At 40.0% G+C, this 18,326-nt stretch overlaps 1 protein-coding gene across 1 annotated transcript in view; it reads left to right on the top strand.

The window, feature by feature from the left end:
- The window catches only part of PTCH2 (patched 2), a 59,105-nt gene extending 41,379 nt beyond the window's left edge, over positions 1–17,726 (top strand). Inside the window, exons 8-23 of the mRNA XM_026665658.2 lie at positions 219–366; positions 1,137–1,268; positions 1,388–1,543; positions 1,994–2,086; positions 2,199–2,324; positions 2,785–2,903; positions 3,302–3,704; positions 4,566–4,878; positions 5,717–5,859; positions 6,118–6,298; positions 6,515–6,798; positions 8,121–8,258; positions 8,908–9,050; positions 9,704–9,803; positions 11,849–12,097; positions 13,925–17,726. Of these exons, the coding sequence (XP_026521443.1) occupies positions 219–366; positions 1,137–1,268; positions 1,388–1,543; positions 1,994–2,086; positions 2,199–2,324; positions 2,785–2,903; positions 3,302–3,704; positions 4,566–4,878; positions 5,717–5,859; positions 6,118–6,298; positions 6,515–6,798; positions 8,121–8,258; positions 8,908–9,050; positions 9,704–9,803; positions 11,849–12,097; positions 13,925–14,341 (3,145 nt within the window). The 3' untranslated portion in view covers positions 14,342–17,726. The remainder of the gene's footprint in view (positions 1–218; positions 367–1,136; positions 1,269–1,387; positions 1,544–1,993; positions 2,087–2,198; positions 2,325–2,784; positions 2,904–3,301; positions 3,705–4,565; positions 4,879–5,716; positions 5,860–6,117; positions 6,299–6,514; positions 6,799–8,120; positions 8,259–8,907; positions 9,051–9,703; positions 9,804–11,848; positions 12,098–13,924) is intronic.
- The last annotated feature ends 600 nt before the right edge of the window (positions 17,727–18,326 follow it).

Raw genomic sequence — 18,326 nt, 5'->3', positions numbered from 1 at the left:
TTACAGCATCATTCATTTTGCATTAAGTTTAGAATGTGTATATGGAGCATTTGCTTGGAACGAAGGAAGTGCTGAAAATGAACTTCTGAAAGAGCTGATGGTGATGAAAGAAAAGTAGAAGCCAGAGCTCCTGTTCCTACCTCAGACTGGGTAGAATGCTTTGGCTGCAGAGTTTGGGCAGAGGAAGGGGGACTCTAAGCTGGCTTCTCTTTCTCCAGAGCTGAAGCCCTGCAAAGCATGTTCCTGCTGATGAGCCCACGACAGCTTTACGAGCACTACCGGGATGACTACGAGATACATGATATCAGCTGGAGCGAGGAGAAGGCTGCTGCTGTGCTGGAGGCTTGGCAGCGGGAATTCGTTGAGGTGAGGTGCCAATGGGGCTATTCTGGTAGTGGCATTGATATGCCGCCTGACGTGGGCTGCCTGATGCAAGTATGGAACGAGAGTTGAAAAATTGCATGCAGAACGAAGACAAGGACTTGTCTTCTTTCCTTTAACAAGGAAAAAAAACCCACCCAGGCTAAGATTTGAAGATATGATATGTGTGGCAATATTTATTTAATTTATATTGCCACCTATTCACCCATGGCGACTCCAGGCAGCTTACACAATGTAAAACCATATTTAAAACAAAAGACAAAAATAAAAATAAAAAACAATAAAAACTAACAAAAAGAATCAAATAAATTAGTAAAGTACAATAGAACAAAATTTGGGGGGGGGAAAAACCAACTCCCACCTTGATGACAGCAGATCACACTAGCCATTTGAATATACAGGCTTAATCATGCTTAAATATCTCTTTGACATCTTATGATCTTTTATCTAGTGATACAAAATGCTCAGCCAAATAGGGACTGTAGAGAAAATATCGGCAAGAGATTTATTGTACGTAAGTGGATTCTAGGATGGACATAATTGGCAGATTTTTCTTTTCTGGAAATGTTTCAGTTTTTGTGCAAGACAATTAGCTAATTGAGCAGTAGGTTGTTTATGAACATATGCTTTCCCTAGGAATATGCTAGGCATTTCTGTGAAAAATATTATTTTATAATAGGAATGTCAGCAAAAGCGTACTAATATTTTCTTAGATGTTCTTCTTGCAATGTCTTACCAGTTTTGTCTCTTTCCAGGTGGCCCAGGAATCTCTGCCTTCAAATTATTCTCAGACTATTCATGCCTTTTCTACCACCACACTCAGTGATATCATGAAGTCCTTTTCAGATGTGAGTGCCATCCGTGTGGCTGGTGGTTACCTGCTAATGGTGCGTGGCAGCTTCTTTCCATCTTTCCTTCCTTATTTATTTCACTGTAATTATGGACAATGAACACTTTCCCCATTCCTACTCTTACCCTTACAATTTCTGTTCTCATCTCCTTTTAGCTAGCATATGCTTGCGTCACCCTGCTGCGCTGGGACTGCTCCAAATCGCAGGGTGCTGTGGGCCTGGCTGGGGTCCTCCTAGTTGCCCTTTCAGTAGCAGCAGGACTTGGACTTTGCTCCTTGCTTGGGATTTCATTCAATGCAGCCACCACACAGGTACGCTCTCCCCATTTGAGAGGTCCAGATTTCCTGATTAAAACAAAAATATGTGACTTTTCATTCTACATTGTTTCTTTTCTTTCTATTCTGCAACGTTAGTAATACTGGCTTAAGGTTGACTCAGCCTTCCATCCTTCTGAGGTTGGTAAAATGAGGGCCCAGATTGTTGGGGGCAATGTGCTGATTCTGTAAACCACTTAGAGAAAGCTGTAAAAGGACTACGAATAGCTATTGTTATTGCTGTTTCTATTCAGCCTGTTAAGATCAACATTAAGCATTGAGTTGGATTTAGTCCATTATCCTAGCACAGCATTATGAATATGTTGAGTTGTAGAGAGTATTTCAAACTCTTGGAACTGTACTGCTTTCAGCTCTCAAGACTTTTGCAAAAGTTGGGTAGGTTTTGATCATGTCCCTTTTGTTACATTTCCATCCTGACCTGTACAGGTGCTGCCCTTTCTGGCACTTGGCATTGGCGTGGATGACATGTTCTTGCTAGCACATGCCTTCACGGAGACAAGTCAGCATGTCCCTATCAAGGTGAGTATATCTGTCTAGATTTTAGGATGCTGTGTACTGCCAGTTGTAACCTCAGGGTTTATTGTCGATCCATTCTGAGTTTGTGTTGCTCATTTTCACATTTCTTACCCAGGAACGGACGGGTGAATGCCTACGACGTAGTGGCACCAGTGTGGCACTCACATCTGTCAATAACATGATTGCCTTCTTCATGGCTGCCCTTGTGCCTATCCCTGCATTGCGTGCCTTCTCTCTACAGGTAAGCTCCTCTTGCCAACAGCTTTCATACAATATGCTTATAGTATCCTAAAGTTGGAAAGGACCTTAGAAGTCACCTACAAGTGAAATTCCCTGCTGCTTTCCCCTGCTTTTATGTAAGAGCCAAATATTTATTCTGCTTCTAGATGCTATTGCTGGTGGCAGCAGTTTTCCATATAAAATGAACTACAGTGGCATTCTTCCATTTCATAGTGTGCACCTCAGACTGCCTATTTGTGAAGAAAATTCTTACACAGAAGGACAAATGAGATGCATAAAGTCATGTGCAGTTGTCCTTTTAGCATTTCTGGCCCCTTCTAGAAAGCAAAATGATCCATTCACATAAAGGGAACAAGTGATAGAAGAATCAATTATCATATTTATAGAAGATTCCATGTCTCACAATCTTGGATGAGAACTTTGCTTTTTTTTTAAAAGAAAAATCTGCTTATTTATTGCAGGCTGCAGTAGTGGTTGTTTTTAACTTTGCCATGGTGCTGTTCATTTTTCCTGCCATTCTGAGTCTGGATCTTCACAGGCGTGAAAACAAGAGGCTTGATATTCTCTGCTGCTTCTACAGGTATTGTCCTTAGGAGTGGGGTGAAGACAAGTATCTTTCTGAGTACTCTTAACACTTTTTCTGACAAACTGGGCCTCTAAGACAGGAGAATAATTTGAAAAAGCACTTAGATACAACAACAAAAATCCAAATTCAGGTCTTAAGAAAAATGTCAAAGCCACCAAAAGCCAGATACTAGTTTTATCCTGTCAAAAATGTATCTCTTAAAAACAAAGGTTTAAAAATTGACATGCAGGATCTAAAAACTATTGGGAGAGGGCTGCCCTTCCTCTTCATTCCAGAGTCTGAAAATTATGCCTGGTCATAACTAGCAAATGTATTTTTTACAGCATGAAATTCTAGAATCATGTACCTGTCTTTTCTGTAACAGTTTTCAATGACTTCTTCCCCCCCCACAGCCTCTGTTCTGCCCGCGTCATCCAGATCCAACCGCAAGAATATGCTGATGTGAATGACAACCACACCGCACCGACTTATCCTCATGGCCATCCAGCCCTGGCAACCAGCACACATATCACTACCACGGTGCAGGCCTTCACTCAGTGTGACTCCTCTGGGAGACACGTAGTCACTATTTTACCACCCACACAGCATGTGTTTACCACTCCCTCCACTCTCCTTCCTGCCAATCCTCTGGGCTCACAAATCTTCACTCCTGCCAGTTCCACTCGGGATCTTCTGGCACAGCTAGACGAAAGCAAAGGAGCCCAAGAATGTGTGCCCTTGCCGATTTGTCGATGGAACCTTTCCAGCTTTGCTCGTGACAAATACGCACCCATCCTGCTGCAGAGCCAAACTAAGGTAGGCAGCACAGCGTCATTCTCAAGAGGGTGGCTTTTTGGGAGTTGGGGGTGGGAAGCATCTTGATCTGTGTAGGAAAAAAAGACTATCATCCTGGACACAAATTTACAATTTGAGGACTAAAGCCAGTTGGAAATTAATTTTCCCTGACTATCTCAACCAACTGGAAATGAGAGTTGTGTTCCTTTGCAAACAATGTGTTCACTGTGTGCAGGAGTTGGTTGTGCCTTGCCAAGTCAGCCCACAAGAGGGGAATATTTACCATAGCAGATATGGATCCTTTGAACATCTAGTTAGTTCAGAATGAGACCTGAGTGAATTAAGATAAAATGGCTAGGTTTGAAGGGCAACTCACACCACTCATTCAGGCATTAGGCTCTCTCACCAGGGGATTAAGAATAACCAGCTTTGAGGCTCTTCTAGCTTCCTTTCTGGAATATATATAAAAAAGTTCAAGCTGTAAGAACCACATTGCAGATGTTTCATCTGGAGAATCCCCAGCCATTCTCTGTACTGAAGGAGATACTACAATGACTTTATTTCATCTCATACATAGAAAAAGTACTTGGAGTTGAATGAACTGGGGAACAATGTCTTCCTCCATTTTTATCATCCATAGATTGTGTTTGGGCAGCATAAGATGCATAACCTTGTCTGTCTGCTTCATCCTGCATTGATAACTGATTGCATCTGGGCCAGTAGCATCATCTGGCCTATCATCCAACCCTGGATATAAACTTTCCAAAGAACCAAATGGGCCAAATCTCATGATAAACAAAAAGGTTTAAAAAGCTGCATTATGCAAAGGGGGATACTGTTTCTTCACACCCATCTTGACACTTTTTTCCCCTTCATTTTCAGGGAATTGTGGTAGCTCTGTTCATAGCTCTGCTGGGCCTCAGCCTCTATGGTACAACCAAGGTGCATGATGGACTCTATCTGACGGATATTGTACCACGAGGTACAAAGGAGCATGCCTTCATTTCAGCTCAGTTCAAGTATTTCTCCTTTTATAACATGTTTGTGGTAACGAATGGAGGCTTTGACTACCCAAGTTCACAGGAAGCTCTTTACAGCCTGCATCAGGCCTTTGCCGCCATCCACTATGTAGTACGTGAGGAGAACCACCAGTTGCCAAAAATGTGGCTGCACTACTTCCGAGACTGGCTACAAGGTGAATTAATCTCTCTTTAGCAACTCACTTTTCTTAGACTGCTATCTCTCTCTCTCTCTCTCAAGCCATCAAAAGGGATGTTTTCCAGTTCTCGTTGCAGGATGCTTTGAGTGTAAACCTACTGGTATTTCAGGAGCGACCAGGATTTTGTACTTTGTTTAACAAGATGTGTCCAGGGAGGAAAGTTCAAATATCTGTTTCATAAATGCACTTAGAATAAGATATATTATAGGCTACCAGAAACCCTGATAGATCTTTCTGTAAACATTTTAACCCCAACATTTCCATCAGATCATATAGGAATTGATTGTTTGTATTTTGCACAGAAGTAAACTTTGGCTGGCAGTGTTTATTTGTATACAGAAGTGATGTGTATGCATGTCCTGCTGCCCACACAGGACATACACAACCATAAAATATTTCCTATCTCTAGAATTGAAACCCTATTCTTATAAGTTAATATTAGTATTGTTACATGCAGAGACTGGAGGCTAGCAAATACATGCTAGAATATTTTCTTGAAAGTTAGAAAAATAATGTCTTCCTTCTTTTCCCCACTGTTAAAACATCTGTTGATGCAGCTATTTAGCCATATTGTACTGTTCTTATTTGTCAGTAAGTTATTGGATAATAATCATATATTCCTACATTGCTTAAGTATATTAAACGCCTTGTGTTTAAAGTCAGTTTCCCTTCACTATGTAAATCCTTTCCTGTGGAACCTGGCCGAAATTATTGTGATAAAAGCATAAGAGTAATGGTACAAAGAGGGGAGGTGCTAAATATGGACAGATCTCTTGGAGAGCTCTCATTTAATTTTACCCTCTCTGAATGCCAGATCTACAGGCAGCCTTTGATCAAGACTGGGAAGCTGGGCACATCACCAGGGACAATTATCGGAATGGTTCGGAAGATGGTGTCCTTGCTTACAAACTCCTTATCCAGACGGGCAACAAGAAAGAGCCTTTCAACTTAAACCAAGTAAGCATTAAGACTAACTCAGTAAGTTGTTAAGGATAAGAAAGCGGATAGATGAACCATAAGAATGAATAATATAGGAACCGCAAAAAGAGAATTTCTGCAAAATATATAGAGGGAAAGGAGTGTTTCCTGGCTGGCAGTTATGTGAAAGGTGTTTTTTGGAAATAAAGGTTTTGTAAGGATACAAAAGATCTGCATTCTGTTGGAGATTTGAATTTTATCCTGTTCAATTTCCTCATTTTTCCATCTGCCCCACAGCTGACAACTCACCGTCTGGTCAATGAAAATGGAATCATTCCCCCTGACATCTTTTACATCTGCTTGACCGTGTGGGTGAGCAATGATCCCCTTGGTTTTGCTGCTTCCCAGGCCAACTTCTATCCGCCACCCCCAGAATGGATCCATGATAAATATGATGCTACTGGTGAAAATCTTCGAAGTGAGTATTTATGAAAGCTCCATTTTCATTCAGCCTTGTACCACATTTCAATGTTTCAACCCAAGTCCCATTCTGTCACACCATAAAGCTGCATAAATGCTTAGCTTCATAATTTGGTGGGCATGTGGGCAAAGGGGGACAATTAATCTTGGGGCCTACAAACAAGAGGGGGGGCCAGGAGGTTATTTTCCTAATGGCTGCCTCTGCTTCCTCTAGTCCCAGCTGCACAGCCCCTGGAGTTTGCTCAGTTCCCCTTCTACCTCAATGGGCTTCAACACACATCAGACTTTGTGGCAGCTATCCAGAGTGTGCGTGCCATCTGTGATGAGGTGGCCCAGACACGTGGAGTATTCAGCTACCCCAGCGGATATCCATTCCTCTTCTGGGAGCAGTACATTGGCCTGCGCCACTGGCTTCTGCAAGCCATCAGCATTGTGCTGGCCTGCACATTTCTGGTGTGCACCCTGCTGCTACTCAATCCTTGGACTGCCAGTATCATTGTAAGTATTTTCATTTAAGGTTATTTGGGAAGAACGAAGATGTTGAATTGCCATATTCAAACACTATCTTCTGTAGCATGTATATGTATGGTTGTCAAATTGGCTTTGTAATCAGTATTATTTCAAGCCCTCATAAGTCAGGGGCAAGGTTAAAAATGGGTTTAGGTTAAATTGTGTGAAGCATCCTGAGATTAGAGCCTTCTGCTCTTCCCCTTCAACCTCTGTTTTATTCTCATCTATGCAATACTCTAAAACATTTAATTTTATCCCAAAATGCAATCCTAAACAATTACAATTCTTCACATACTCAATTTTTCTAATAATTCTGAAAATATGTTGATGTAGTGTGTATTTGGTTGCAAAATAATTATTTTGGTTGTTCACATTGGACGGACGGACGGACACACACACACACACACACACACACACCATCACATTTGTATGCCAGTTATCATATAAAATTTGGATGAGCCGGTGTTTTTGCAACAAAAAGCAAACCTATTTCTGTCATCAGTTTTCTCTCTATAGTTCTGAAAAGTTTAAGTTAACATATAGTTTATTTACAACTGATGTGTTATATACTGTTCCACTTTAATAGAAGTTTGTACACTGCATTTTTCTCCTCAACCATTATTATAGATGGATGCCTATCTGCAGCCTTGCACTAGTGTTCTTGCTTTGTCTTGCTTAAAAACTAATTGTAATTTTTTAAAAAATATTGCATTGTATCATATTAACAATTCAGCTGATAATCTGTGTATGGAAGATTAATGGCTACCAATGAATTTTAAGTACTCATTATCTAGCCTGTTAGATGCATTGATTAGATTTTTATCCTGCTTTTATTATCTATAAGTAACTTAAGGCAACAATATACATAACACTCCTTCTGCCTCTTATTTTCACCAGAACAACTCTGTAAGGTTATTCCTCACAAAATTCCTCGCATTTTTTCTATGTTTCTTACTCAATTTTCACAATAGTTATATTTTGGGCTTTAATATTTATGATTTATTAATATCCATAACTACATGGAACATATACTGGTAATTAAGAGCATCTCTTATATAAAAAGGATACTAAAGACATAATAGTTAAATGACACAAGGGTGCGCACATTTAATTTTCCTTTTTTTAGACATCAGTTAGCTTTTATAGACAATTCCTTCTATATTCAGAATATGTTTAAACCTTTAGCAGCTCCAAATTTTCTGCAAGAAACATTATTCATGCATCATAGCTTTGCGTTCATAAGCATTCTGTTTTCCCACTGGGTTTGCTTTTTTAAATGCTGTACTCATGATGATTTCTTTCATATCTAGGTATTTGTTTTGGCAATGATGACAGTTGAGCTTTTTGGCATCATGGGCTTGATGGGCATCAAACTGAGTGCAATCCCCGTTGTCATCCTAATTGCTTCTGTAGGCATTGGCGTGGAATTTACTGTACATGTAGCTCTGGTAAGATGTCCCATAAGAACATTTGCATTGCTATATAATGGCTTGTGATGACATAACATGCTATGCTAGTGGCTCATTTGCACAACGTGGTAAGCTTGGTTAGCTTTAAACGTAGTAAGCTTTTAAGCTGGTTACGGCTAGTGTCTTGGCCAAAGCTAACCTGTTAATTAGGTTGTGCATTAATTGGGTAACCAAGCTAAAGTATTGTGTGAACTCAATGCATGTTGGTATCATTAAACTTTGCAGATAACAAGCTTTAAAAAAATATTTAGATCCAGACTGAAAAGAATAGGACCAATGAATTAGCATCATAGCTTAGAATGGATTTGTACTCTCTTTAAAATTAATATGGATGGTTAGAATAGAATGTAATCTACTCTAATTTTTGATGCATGACTCTCTAATTGGCTATCTTTCTGGATTATTTTACATTAGAAGGTACTTTCTTTATGAAATAACTAAAGTGAGAGCTATCATTTCCAGGTGAGGCTCTCTGCCCTCCCATCTATGGTACCCAACTCTAAGCACAAGAACTGATCCAGTGATCCAGCCTATTAGATCCCTTCAGCATCTGTGTAGTTAGTAGTCTCTAAGAGTGGTTGCAAGATATCCTTCTTAGGTATGTTTCTGACTATTAATCTATTTTCAGGGGTTTCTCACCGCCATTGGCAGCCGGAACCTGCGCTCCACTGTGGCTTTAGAGCACACGTTTGCTCCTGTAATGGATGGCGCCGTTTCGACTTTGCTTGGTGTACTTATGTTGGCAGGCTCCGAATTTGATTTCATTCTGAGGTACAGTTCTTTCTTTTTCATTTATATTAGATTGATTCTCTGGATATATTCAAACAACATGGCAAATGTCCTATGATCAGTCTCAAAGCCTTAGACCTTTTATGGCTTTCTGGAGTATGTATGTCACCAACAGCTTGAAACTGCTGATCCGTATATTAGGGTATCAGTAAGAGAAGGTATTTTCTTCTGATGGATAATGGGGCATTTCAGTTCCAGTTGAATAAGTCCAAGGAGTTAACTAACCAAAGAGATTAGTGATTTAGATAGATTCCCTGATTCACCAGACTATAGGAAGGAGGAGTTGATGCAGTGAAATTAAACTTGCAAGATTCTGCTACCATAGCCACTCTCAATAAAAGTAATTTTAGCCTTCCTGTGGAATAGATTTTCTGGTCTGGTCTACCTAGTGAGGCTTATGACTACCTTCTGAATAAATGCCTTTCCGTACCTCTGGCTAAGTTCATACATTGCACTAATTAATTATGTGATTTGTTTGCTTATGGTTTAGCATGACATGTGAACCTACATACTGTGTTTTAGCTCCAGAGTGGAAAAGAAAACTAGGAACAATTAGTGAATCTAGCAATGAAGGTCTTATTATGGGCAGATTAACCAAATATGCACCAATTACTAATTTCCATCTTCCATTCCAGGTATTTCTTTGCCGTGCTTACTATCCTGACTATTCTGGGGCTACTTAATGGCCTGGTACTATTGCCTGTAGTACTTTCTATTATTGGACCACCTGCAGAGGTAAGTGATCTTTGGTTCCAGAATAGCTTATTCCAAGATACATAAAAGATATCTTAATACATAAAAAGGAACAAAGGATTCTGAATCCTATTGGCAGATTTTGTTAAGAGACTATCCAGATACTATCGGAAATCATTATCAATAAGTAAATTGGACATTGGGTGGGTTTTTTTGTTTACCATCAATACCTTTCAGGGTTTGCTGTATAATTATGGAAGTTTTAATATTAAGGGAAATTAATATCAAATATAGTCAGACACATATTTTGAACTTTAAGAAAGCAGAACATAGGTTCTGAACAATAATAAGCAGGATTCCATGGACAAAAGCTTACTAACATGAGAAACAAGTCAAAAAGTAGGTAGGAATTCCTAGACTGAGATACTAAAACACATTACAAACAATTACAATTGGGGTGGATGGGGAGGATAGATGTGGCCAAAGGAAAACTTCAGGAAAAATCTGAAAATGAGGTAGGTCACATGTAGGAATGAAAAGAGATAGCTTAAATCTCCATCTCTCTTTCTCTGTCTCTCTGTATGTGTGTGTGTCTCTCTCTCTCCTTACCTACCTACCTACCTACCTATCAGTGGTGGAATTCAATTTTTTTTACTACCGGTTCTGTGGGTGGGGCTTGGTAGGCGTGGCATGGTGTGGTTTGGTGGGCGTGGCTTGGTGGGCGTGGCAGAGGATACTGCAAAATCCCATTCCCTCCCCACCCCACTAACCTGCTGAATACCACCTCTGCTACCTATCTCTTAGAACTGATAGTCCTTGAGATAACAACCATTTGTTTAATGATGGTTCAAAGTTACAACAGCCTTAGAAAAAGTGACATATGAGCCCTTTTCAAAGTTACAACCCCATCCAACCTACCATCCCCACAGTCACCTGGTTGCACTTTGGGCGCTCAGCAGCCAGGATGTATTTACGACCATTACAGCATCATGTAGTCACTTGATTGCAATGTGTCACATTCTCAGCTGGCTTCCAACAAGCGAAATCAATTGAGGAAGCTGGATTTGTTTAACTATGAACAACCATGTGATTCACTTAGAGACCGTGTGATTCACTTAACAACCATAGTAAAATTATCATAAAATCAAGTCTAGTCCTGTGATGACTCACTTAATAACCACATCACTTAGCAATCAAAAATCCTAGTCCTAATTGTGGTCATAATTAAGTACTATCTGTAGTATCACCATTCAAAGGCACCATTTGAAGCTTAATTTCTGCTCCAGAAACCTAAAACAGGAAAAAAAGGAGGAATTGCTCTGTTATATTTTGCATTGTCAGAATTTGCCATGAATTGGATTCTGGCCACCTTATTTTAAGAAAAATTGCAAAAAAGTTGGAACTAGTGCAGACAAGAGCAACAAAAGTTATTCCAGGTCTCAAAATTAAATATTTTAAGGAAGAATTAAAGGAACTGGCAATTTTCAGCCTCAAAACATAGATTACATGAGTCATAGATATAATTACACTTTTAAATACTTGTTAACTGAGAACTGTTCTCTGCTGCCCACAGAATAATGATGTAGAGTTAAAAATAATTATTTACAGAAAGAGCAGTTCTACAGTAGAATCAATCCCCAAAAGAGAAGGCAAGCTTTCCTTCTTGAATATGTTCATGCAGAAGTTTGATATGGATGCTTTAATCTGGATTCCAGCACCAATCAGGCAATTGGACTCCTTCCAAGTTTGAGATTCCTTGAGAAAACAATATAATGGGATATAGATGTTCTGATCTGCACTATTTCACCGTAGGGGTCTTATGTCATTTTCTTATCGGAAGTGCCAACTTAGATGAATAACATTAAGAGCAATATATGTCAGCTGTGATTCACTATTTGCTACACACAGATATCTAGAGTTGCCTTTTTCAATTAAGTGCTCTTCAGATATAAGAACTTTTAAGCAATTCTGGGAATGACCCCAGACTGAGCTGGTTGCTTAGAGGATCACTTTTGAAAGCACAACAGCTGGAGAACTTTTGCTAGTTCCCTTATTCTGTACTCATCTCTTTCTTTTTCAACATACAGGTCACACCAGCAGATAATGGCAGCCGCTTGCCAACACCATCACCTGTCCCACCACCTATTAACCATCACAGCTTCTACATTCGCCAACATGGAAATGCTTTTGGTGACTCCTCAGACTCAGAATACTATTCAGAGACAGTTAGCGCATCAGAGACTGGTGAAGATGACCGCAGCACATATATCATCTCCCCAGCTCAATCTCAGATCTTGGTCAAGGCCAGCAAAAGCCCAAATTTTCCCCAAATCACTGTAAGTATCCATCAGGGCTCAAAACAACCAACTTGGTTTTTCTGGCTAGACGATGTTATGTCATAGAAAGAGAAGACCAAAGACTCCCAGATTGCAGCTCCAATAAGAGCACATTTTCCTTCATTAATTGGAGAAGGGACAAAATCAAAACTGGGATTGTTCATTTTTTTGGTGTCTAATGATTTAGGACAACCCTTGGGCCGTGGCTCACTACTGGGCCTTGGACTATTTGCAACAGGGCCGTGAATGGCAGGCCAGCAAGCACAGGTGCACATCAGAGGTGGTATTCAGCAGGTTCTGACCAGCTCTGGAGAACCGGTAGCGGAAATGTTGAATAGTTTGGAGAACCGGCAAATACCACCTCTGACTGGCTCCAACCCCATCTATTCTCTGCCTCCCGAGTCTCAGCTGAACGGCTGGGTCTGTTTTTGTTGCCCTGCACAGGAGAATGGAGCTGGAAAGCGGATTAGAGGGGTGGAGAGGAAATGGAGATTTTACAGTATCCTTCCACTGTCATGCCCACCAAGCCACGCCCACCAAGCCAAGCCACGCCACGCCCATCAAGCCACGCCCACAAAACACGCAGTAAAAATTTTTGAATCCCACCACTGGTGCACATACCACTCATGTTGCACAAGCGTCAGGGCAGTGTGTGCGCACATGCGCACCAGCCTGTTGCTTATGCAAATTGAGCTGTGTGTGAATCCCAGCCCACTACTTGCGCAGCCTGGTTCTCCTCCTCCCTCCCAAGCCCCCAAAGTTGGGGATTGCTGCTTAAGAATGTTTTCCCCCTTATATTTCTATGTGCAGTGGAGAAGAGCCAACAGAAAAGATTATATGTAACTCAGGATTGAACAGTTCAGTTGTTGGTACTCTCTGAGCTTGGTTGTTTTCTTGTAGACATTTCATTACCAGGCTAGGTAAAATCATTAGTGCAAGGGAGACTGGAGTTTGCTGGCTGTTTATATACAGTCATTTGCCCTGCCAATCTTTGCTTCCTCCTGGATTTTTTTGATTAAGGTATCCTTTTCCTCCTGAGGATTTATCTGGTGTGGTTTTCTACTTATCTGGATATTTCCTTGATTTCTGATTGCATCTTTTAAATGATATGAAACAGAGTTTATTTCTATGTATCTGCTGATGGCTGGTTTATTTGAATGCCAAACTTCCAGAAATTCTCTAGCATTTTTGGATTTGGATTGATCTAAAACATTAACGGTTTCTCAGTTGAAACTGTGGTTGAGTATATCAATGTATTAAAATTTCATTTTGTCTACTGAGAGCCAATTGGTGTTGGGAGATATGGTCTTCCAGTCTTTTATCTAAATGGCAGTCTTTACATTTTATATTGGCGATAATACTGTTTTTTCTCGAGTTTTCTGATTTGCTTAAAATGTTTTAGAGGGATGTTGTTAGCTGGCATGCTACAGTGATGCTAAATACTTGTGAAAGTAGGTTGGTTGTCTTGGATATACAGAAGTATATCCAATATTTTGATATACAGAAGTATTGTCCTTTTTGTAGGTTATAATGGTTGTGTTCTGGTGGGTTATAGAATTAGGCACTCTTCGATGAAGCCCACATCTGATGATAATACGTAGCTATTAATGAAATGTCTGCAAGGAAACAACCAAACTCAGAGAGCACCAAGAACTCAACATTGGAGAGGCACATTGAGATATAGTAATTGAAACGGAGAAAATAAGACTTAAAGTAATATTCCAAGGTCAATAGTATCACAATGGGAGAAATGCTTGCTCCGAGTAATGTTTTATTATTGTGCTGTTCTCTTCTATACCTAACAGTAGTCTTTTCTCTCCTGTGCAGGTAGTAAAAAGCTACAAGACAAGCCTAGAATCACCTTTATCATTGTGCAGCCCAGAATGGACCCAATCCAGAACTCCTGGTGGCCATTTGCCAGCAGCTGTCACAGAAATCAAAAGTTGTTTGCAGCAGCAAGAACAGCCCAATCACAGACTAGGGTCTCAATTGGCTACATCTCCTCCCAATCCCCTTCAGACTAAATCCATTACTCACAGCACCAAAATACCACCTTCAGGACCTGGTGGCACTTTCACTACAGTTACAGCTACTGCCTCGGTGATGTTGGCTTTGCACCCACCTTTGCCTGGATCTTGTCGGGGCTACACACATGAGGGGTTTGAATCTGATGATAGCTCTGAAAAACCTGGCCCCAAACCATCTGACAGTTTGGAACTACAGGACCTAAAGCAGAATCATTAGCCATCCACTTTGCCAAGCCAAGTCACCGGCTCTAGAACTCCTGCCTCAGGGCTGGCCGGCATCCCAAGTGAGCGTGGGGGCCAGATACACCCCACATCACAGATTGTGAAGTTCGCTAAATTTATGGAAACTCTTGCATTGCATCTAACCAACTGCAGGCATAATCAGTACTGCTGAGAACAAAGAGACCAGGTTATTTTCAGTATCCATATTGCAAAAAAGCTGATGGGAGAATATCTCAGCCTTCCCAGGTGTATCTGGCACCAAAAAGCATTCTGATTTCTTGGGTGTCAGGGCTTAGATTTTGGGCCCTTAGTTTGTGCCAGTGCCCCTTTTAATATCAGGCCTACTTGAATCTAAAAAACGAAAGTGACCATTCTCCACAAGCTGTGTGAACCATCTCATGGCTTTCTTTGGGCTAGTTGCCCAAACAGCCTCCCTCCATGGAGAAAAGAGGACTCAACTACGTGTGGGGAACTCTCCCACATTGTGCTGCTATTCTTTTATTTTTATTAATATTATTATAATTATTATTTTAAACTGTATAAAAGAGTCGCCAAACCCTCCCCCCCTTATAATTATTATAATTATTTTTATTATTTTCACGGCTCTCTCAGTAAACGTGTGGCAATTTCCCTTTAAAGGGAAACACCAGGGTGAAGCTGTAATTGGGAGAGCGCCCCTGTTGTAATGTGGGCTGAAAGGAGAATGCAATGGTGGGGACGCGATGTGTCTTAAGGTTCTATGCAAACTGTGTGGGACAGGCTGCCTTCTGCTCTGGTTCCCACCAGTAGGACTGCCTACCCTAGCATCTGTGATGTCTCTGTCCTGGATCCTATTCCTACCCGCTTCCCCTATACGGCATACACTTTCTCTTACTTTACTTGCCTCTTGTATCAACTGAAAATGTTCATGACAAAAATGTCTCCTAAGCAATTTCTGATTAGTGTTTAAATGTTCTGCTTCATGACTAATAGAAGTAAGGGATTGTTCCAGAGAGAGTTTTTTAAAATTTCCCCCACCCAGGAAAAAAACATAGTTGGATCTTCAAACATCAAAGATAGAGTTAACCTGGTACTTGACACAATGCCGGGATACAGAATGCTTACATACCTACATTGATTACAAAGCTTGTGTTGCACATAAGGATTGAAGATATCTAGAAAAAAAAACAGAGAACAATAATCTCCATATGATAAATTCAGTTGTGTACTGCCCTGATTGAGAGAGTATGATGAAATAAGGTCATTCATTCCATGTTGTTATTGGGGTGATGCCATGCACACCATTGAGATATTTTTACTGATAATATTTTTCCTCTGCTGAGATTATTGGCTTCTTGAACTTTATGGTTATAGTAAAATACTCAAGCCACACTTGGTAACCAAGTGTGGCCTAAGCATTTTTCCCCTTTACCAGAGGAAATTTTTATGTAAAAGAAACTGTATGTGTAAAACTACCCTTTGATTCTATTTTGAGAGATTTTTGAGCTGACCAGAAACCTCTCCCACTCTGTAAGATTTTGGTGCAATTGTCAAAGCAGAAATGTTTGATCTCCTGCCTAAAAATGTAATCTTGTGGTTGCAGTTTATGTTCTTGAATTCTCTTTCTGGTTCAGCTTCTTTAGTAGAAAATTAAAAATGAATTATCATTTGGCAACAGGGTGCTTCTAAAAGAGAAGTCCCAATTCTAATATATAGGTTTGGTTTCTGCATAACCAGGTCAATATTGCTTTATAAAACAATTTGGTTTTCCATTCTATTTCAGAATGTCAGAAGTTCTCTATGAACTTTAAAGTGATGGTTTCTGGTCAGGTCTAATCTGGGCACCACAAGCGAATGACTGACACCATATATGTTAACACACAAATTTTCCTGGCGTTAAAACAGCTTATATTTATTTATTTATTTATTCCTTTCTTTCTGTCCTTTTCCAAAGGAGAAAAGATGGCAGCTGGAGCAATATTTTTTTTGGGTTGTATCTATTTACATGAGGTTACCAACTTCCTTATGTTAAACTACTCCCTATTTAAGTTAGCATCAAATCAAATGATATATTTGCTTAATATACTATTCTTTCATCTGCTGGATATTAAGCCTGCCAAACATGGCAATTTTCCACAAAGAATAAAAAAGCAAGGTTTATGGATTTAGATGTTTTTATTGGTCACCTACATCAAGCCAACATCCCAGAGATCAAGCAACTCAATGCCCTCTGAATATTTTGCAGCTCAACCTCCATTAGTCCTAGCAGAGCCACTAGCAAGAAATTGTGGTAGTCATAGTCCAAAATATCAAGAAGGCATTAGGTTGTCTACCCACACAGGTTGCAAGAAATTAGAGGTTGGCAATTAGAGAAGCTGCAATTGGCAAAGCCTTTAAGGATTTTTGACACCTTGAGATCAAAACAGTCTATTGTATACATACATGCAAACATATGCAGCTTTCTTACAAAAAAGATGAAATTATTCAAAACAAAATTATGTACCAGTTAAGGCAGGTAAATTGTTTTAGCTGATCCTGATTATCGATTTGGGGATTTCAGAACACAGGAAATCCACTCCTATTGACTTCTAGGCATGATGCTACCCAACATTTAGACACTAATAGTTTACCATTTTAACCATGATATTAATATGTTCAATGTTAACTTTTTAAAGCATTGCCAGTGTAATTGTCTCCTAGCCACTCTGAGGGCTTCACCTGAACTTGTGACATGCTTAGGAAAAAAATTGTATCATCCCCTTGGGCACAGAGGCTGTTATCACAATCAACCCATATTCTTACAAGAGTTGATTCTTGCTGGAATCCATTTCCCATTGACATTCTTCCTTTTAAACCCCAGGCACTTTAACCCCTTCCTTTCACCAAAAACTGCTGTAATTTTATTTCCCAGCCTAAGTTGGATTCACTTCTTGTAGGTTTATGCCTACACATAAGCACATTCAGTTTATTTTAAACCATCACTGATTTCTGGAGTCCAGAGAAATTTCCCAAAACTCATTTACTATAGGGCCACTGACCTGGCTAGCATTTGGATCAAAGTTTTGTCACCATTAAATTCTTCCTTCCATCCACTGTCTAAAAAGAACTGAGTGCTTCTGAAAAAACCAATCCCTCCCCTGCCCTCTCAGCAAATCTGGGACCAGTGAAGCATGATGAAAAGTGGACACATTGTATGTGTGTGGTGTGTGCGTGCACGTGTGAGAGTATGTAGCGGGTGTGCTAGAGATCTGTTAACCTGATAATGTTGTTTTGCCATATAAATTATTTATATGAAAAAGAAAGATTTATTTTTGTAGTTTGTACAGACGTCTAGCCTTGCAATGGAATTTTTATTTTTAAAAGTAAATATATATTATATATATAAACCTATCTTCTAGTGATCCTGTGTGGTGTTCTTTGTTCCAAGTAAGGTTGAAGAGCCTGTGATTTTTTCTAGGTGTTGACCTATTATAGTGGTGATTTCCATCTGAAAAATTGTGCTCGGCCAAAAGTTTACATTAACTGATAGCATAAATGATTTCATTATAGGTGCAGGAAAGGAAATTCCAGTTAAACTGGCAGAGAACGGAGGCTTATGAATGAACAATGTGAAAACAATTGTTCCAAAGAGATACAATTTAGCTTGCTATTTTGAAAATGAAAGGTAGACCGCAAGAGAAAGAACTGCATCTTACATTACCCTGACAAAATCCTAGATGACACAAAGTTCTCCATGCTGAAATGAGTTAACCCATCCCTCTTGCTGCCTTCCTGGAAAAACCAGTCTCTCCACCTTCCTCTTAGTAGTGGCTGTACTGCAGCTGTCTGATAGTGTTTATTTTTCCATAGTGCATGAAGGAAGGCAGCACAAAATGGCACAGGTCTACATGTGCATGGATATGTCTTGTCAGCAGCCACAGGGACCACAGCTGAGCCAATTCCACAAGCAGAGCAACAAACAGAATGAAGAAAAACAAATAGAGATCTGAGTTCTCTCACAC

This window comes from Notechis scutatus, chromosome 3 (assembly GCF_049901735.1).
Source record: "Notechis scutatus isolate UNSWTSFEM ecotype Mainland chromosome 3, rNotScu1.2, whole genome shotgun sequence".
NCBI classification, from domain to species: domain Eukaryota; kingdom Metazoa; phylum Chordata; class Lepidosauria; order Squamata; family Elapidae; genus Notechis; species Notechis scutatus.
Note: the sequence above shows the minus strand (reverse complement) of the source record. Positions and strands in the feature narration are given on the sequence as shown.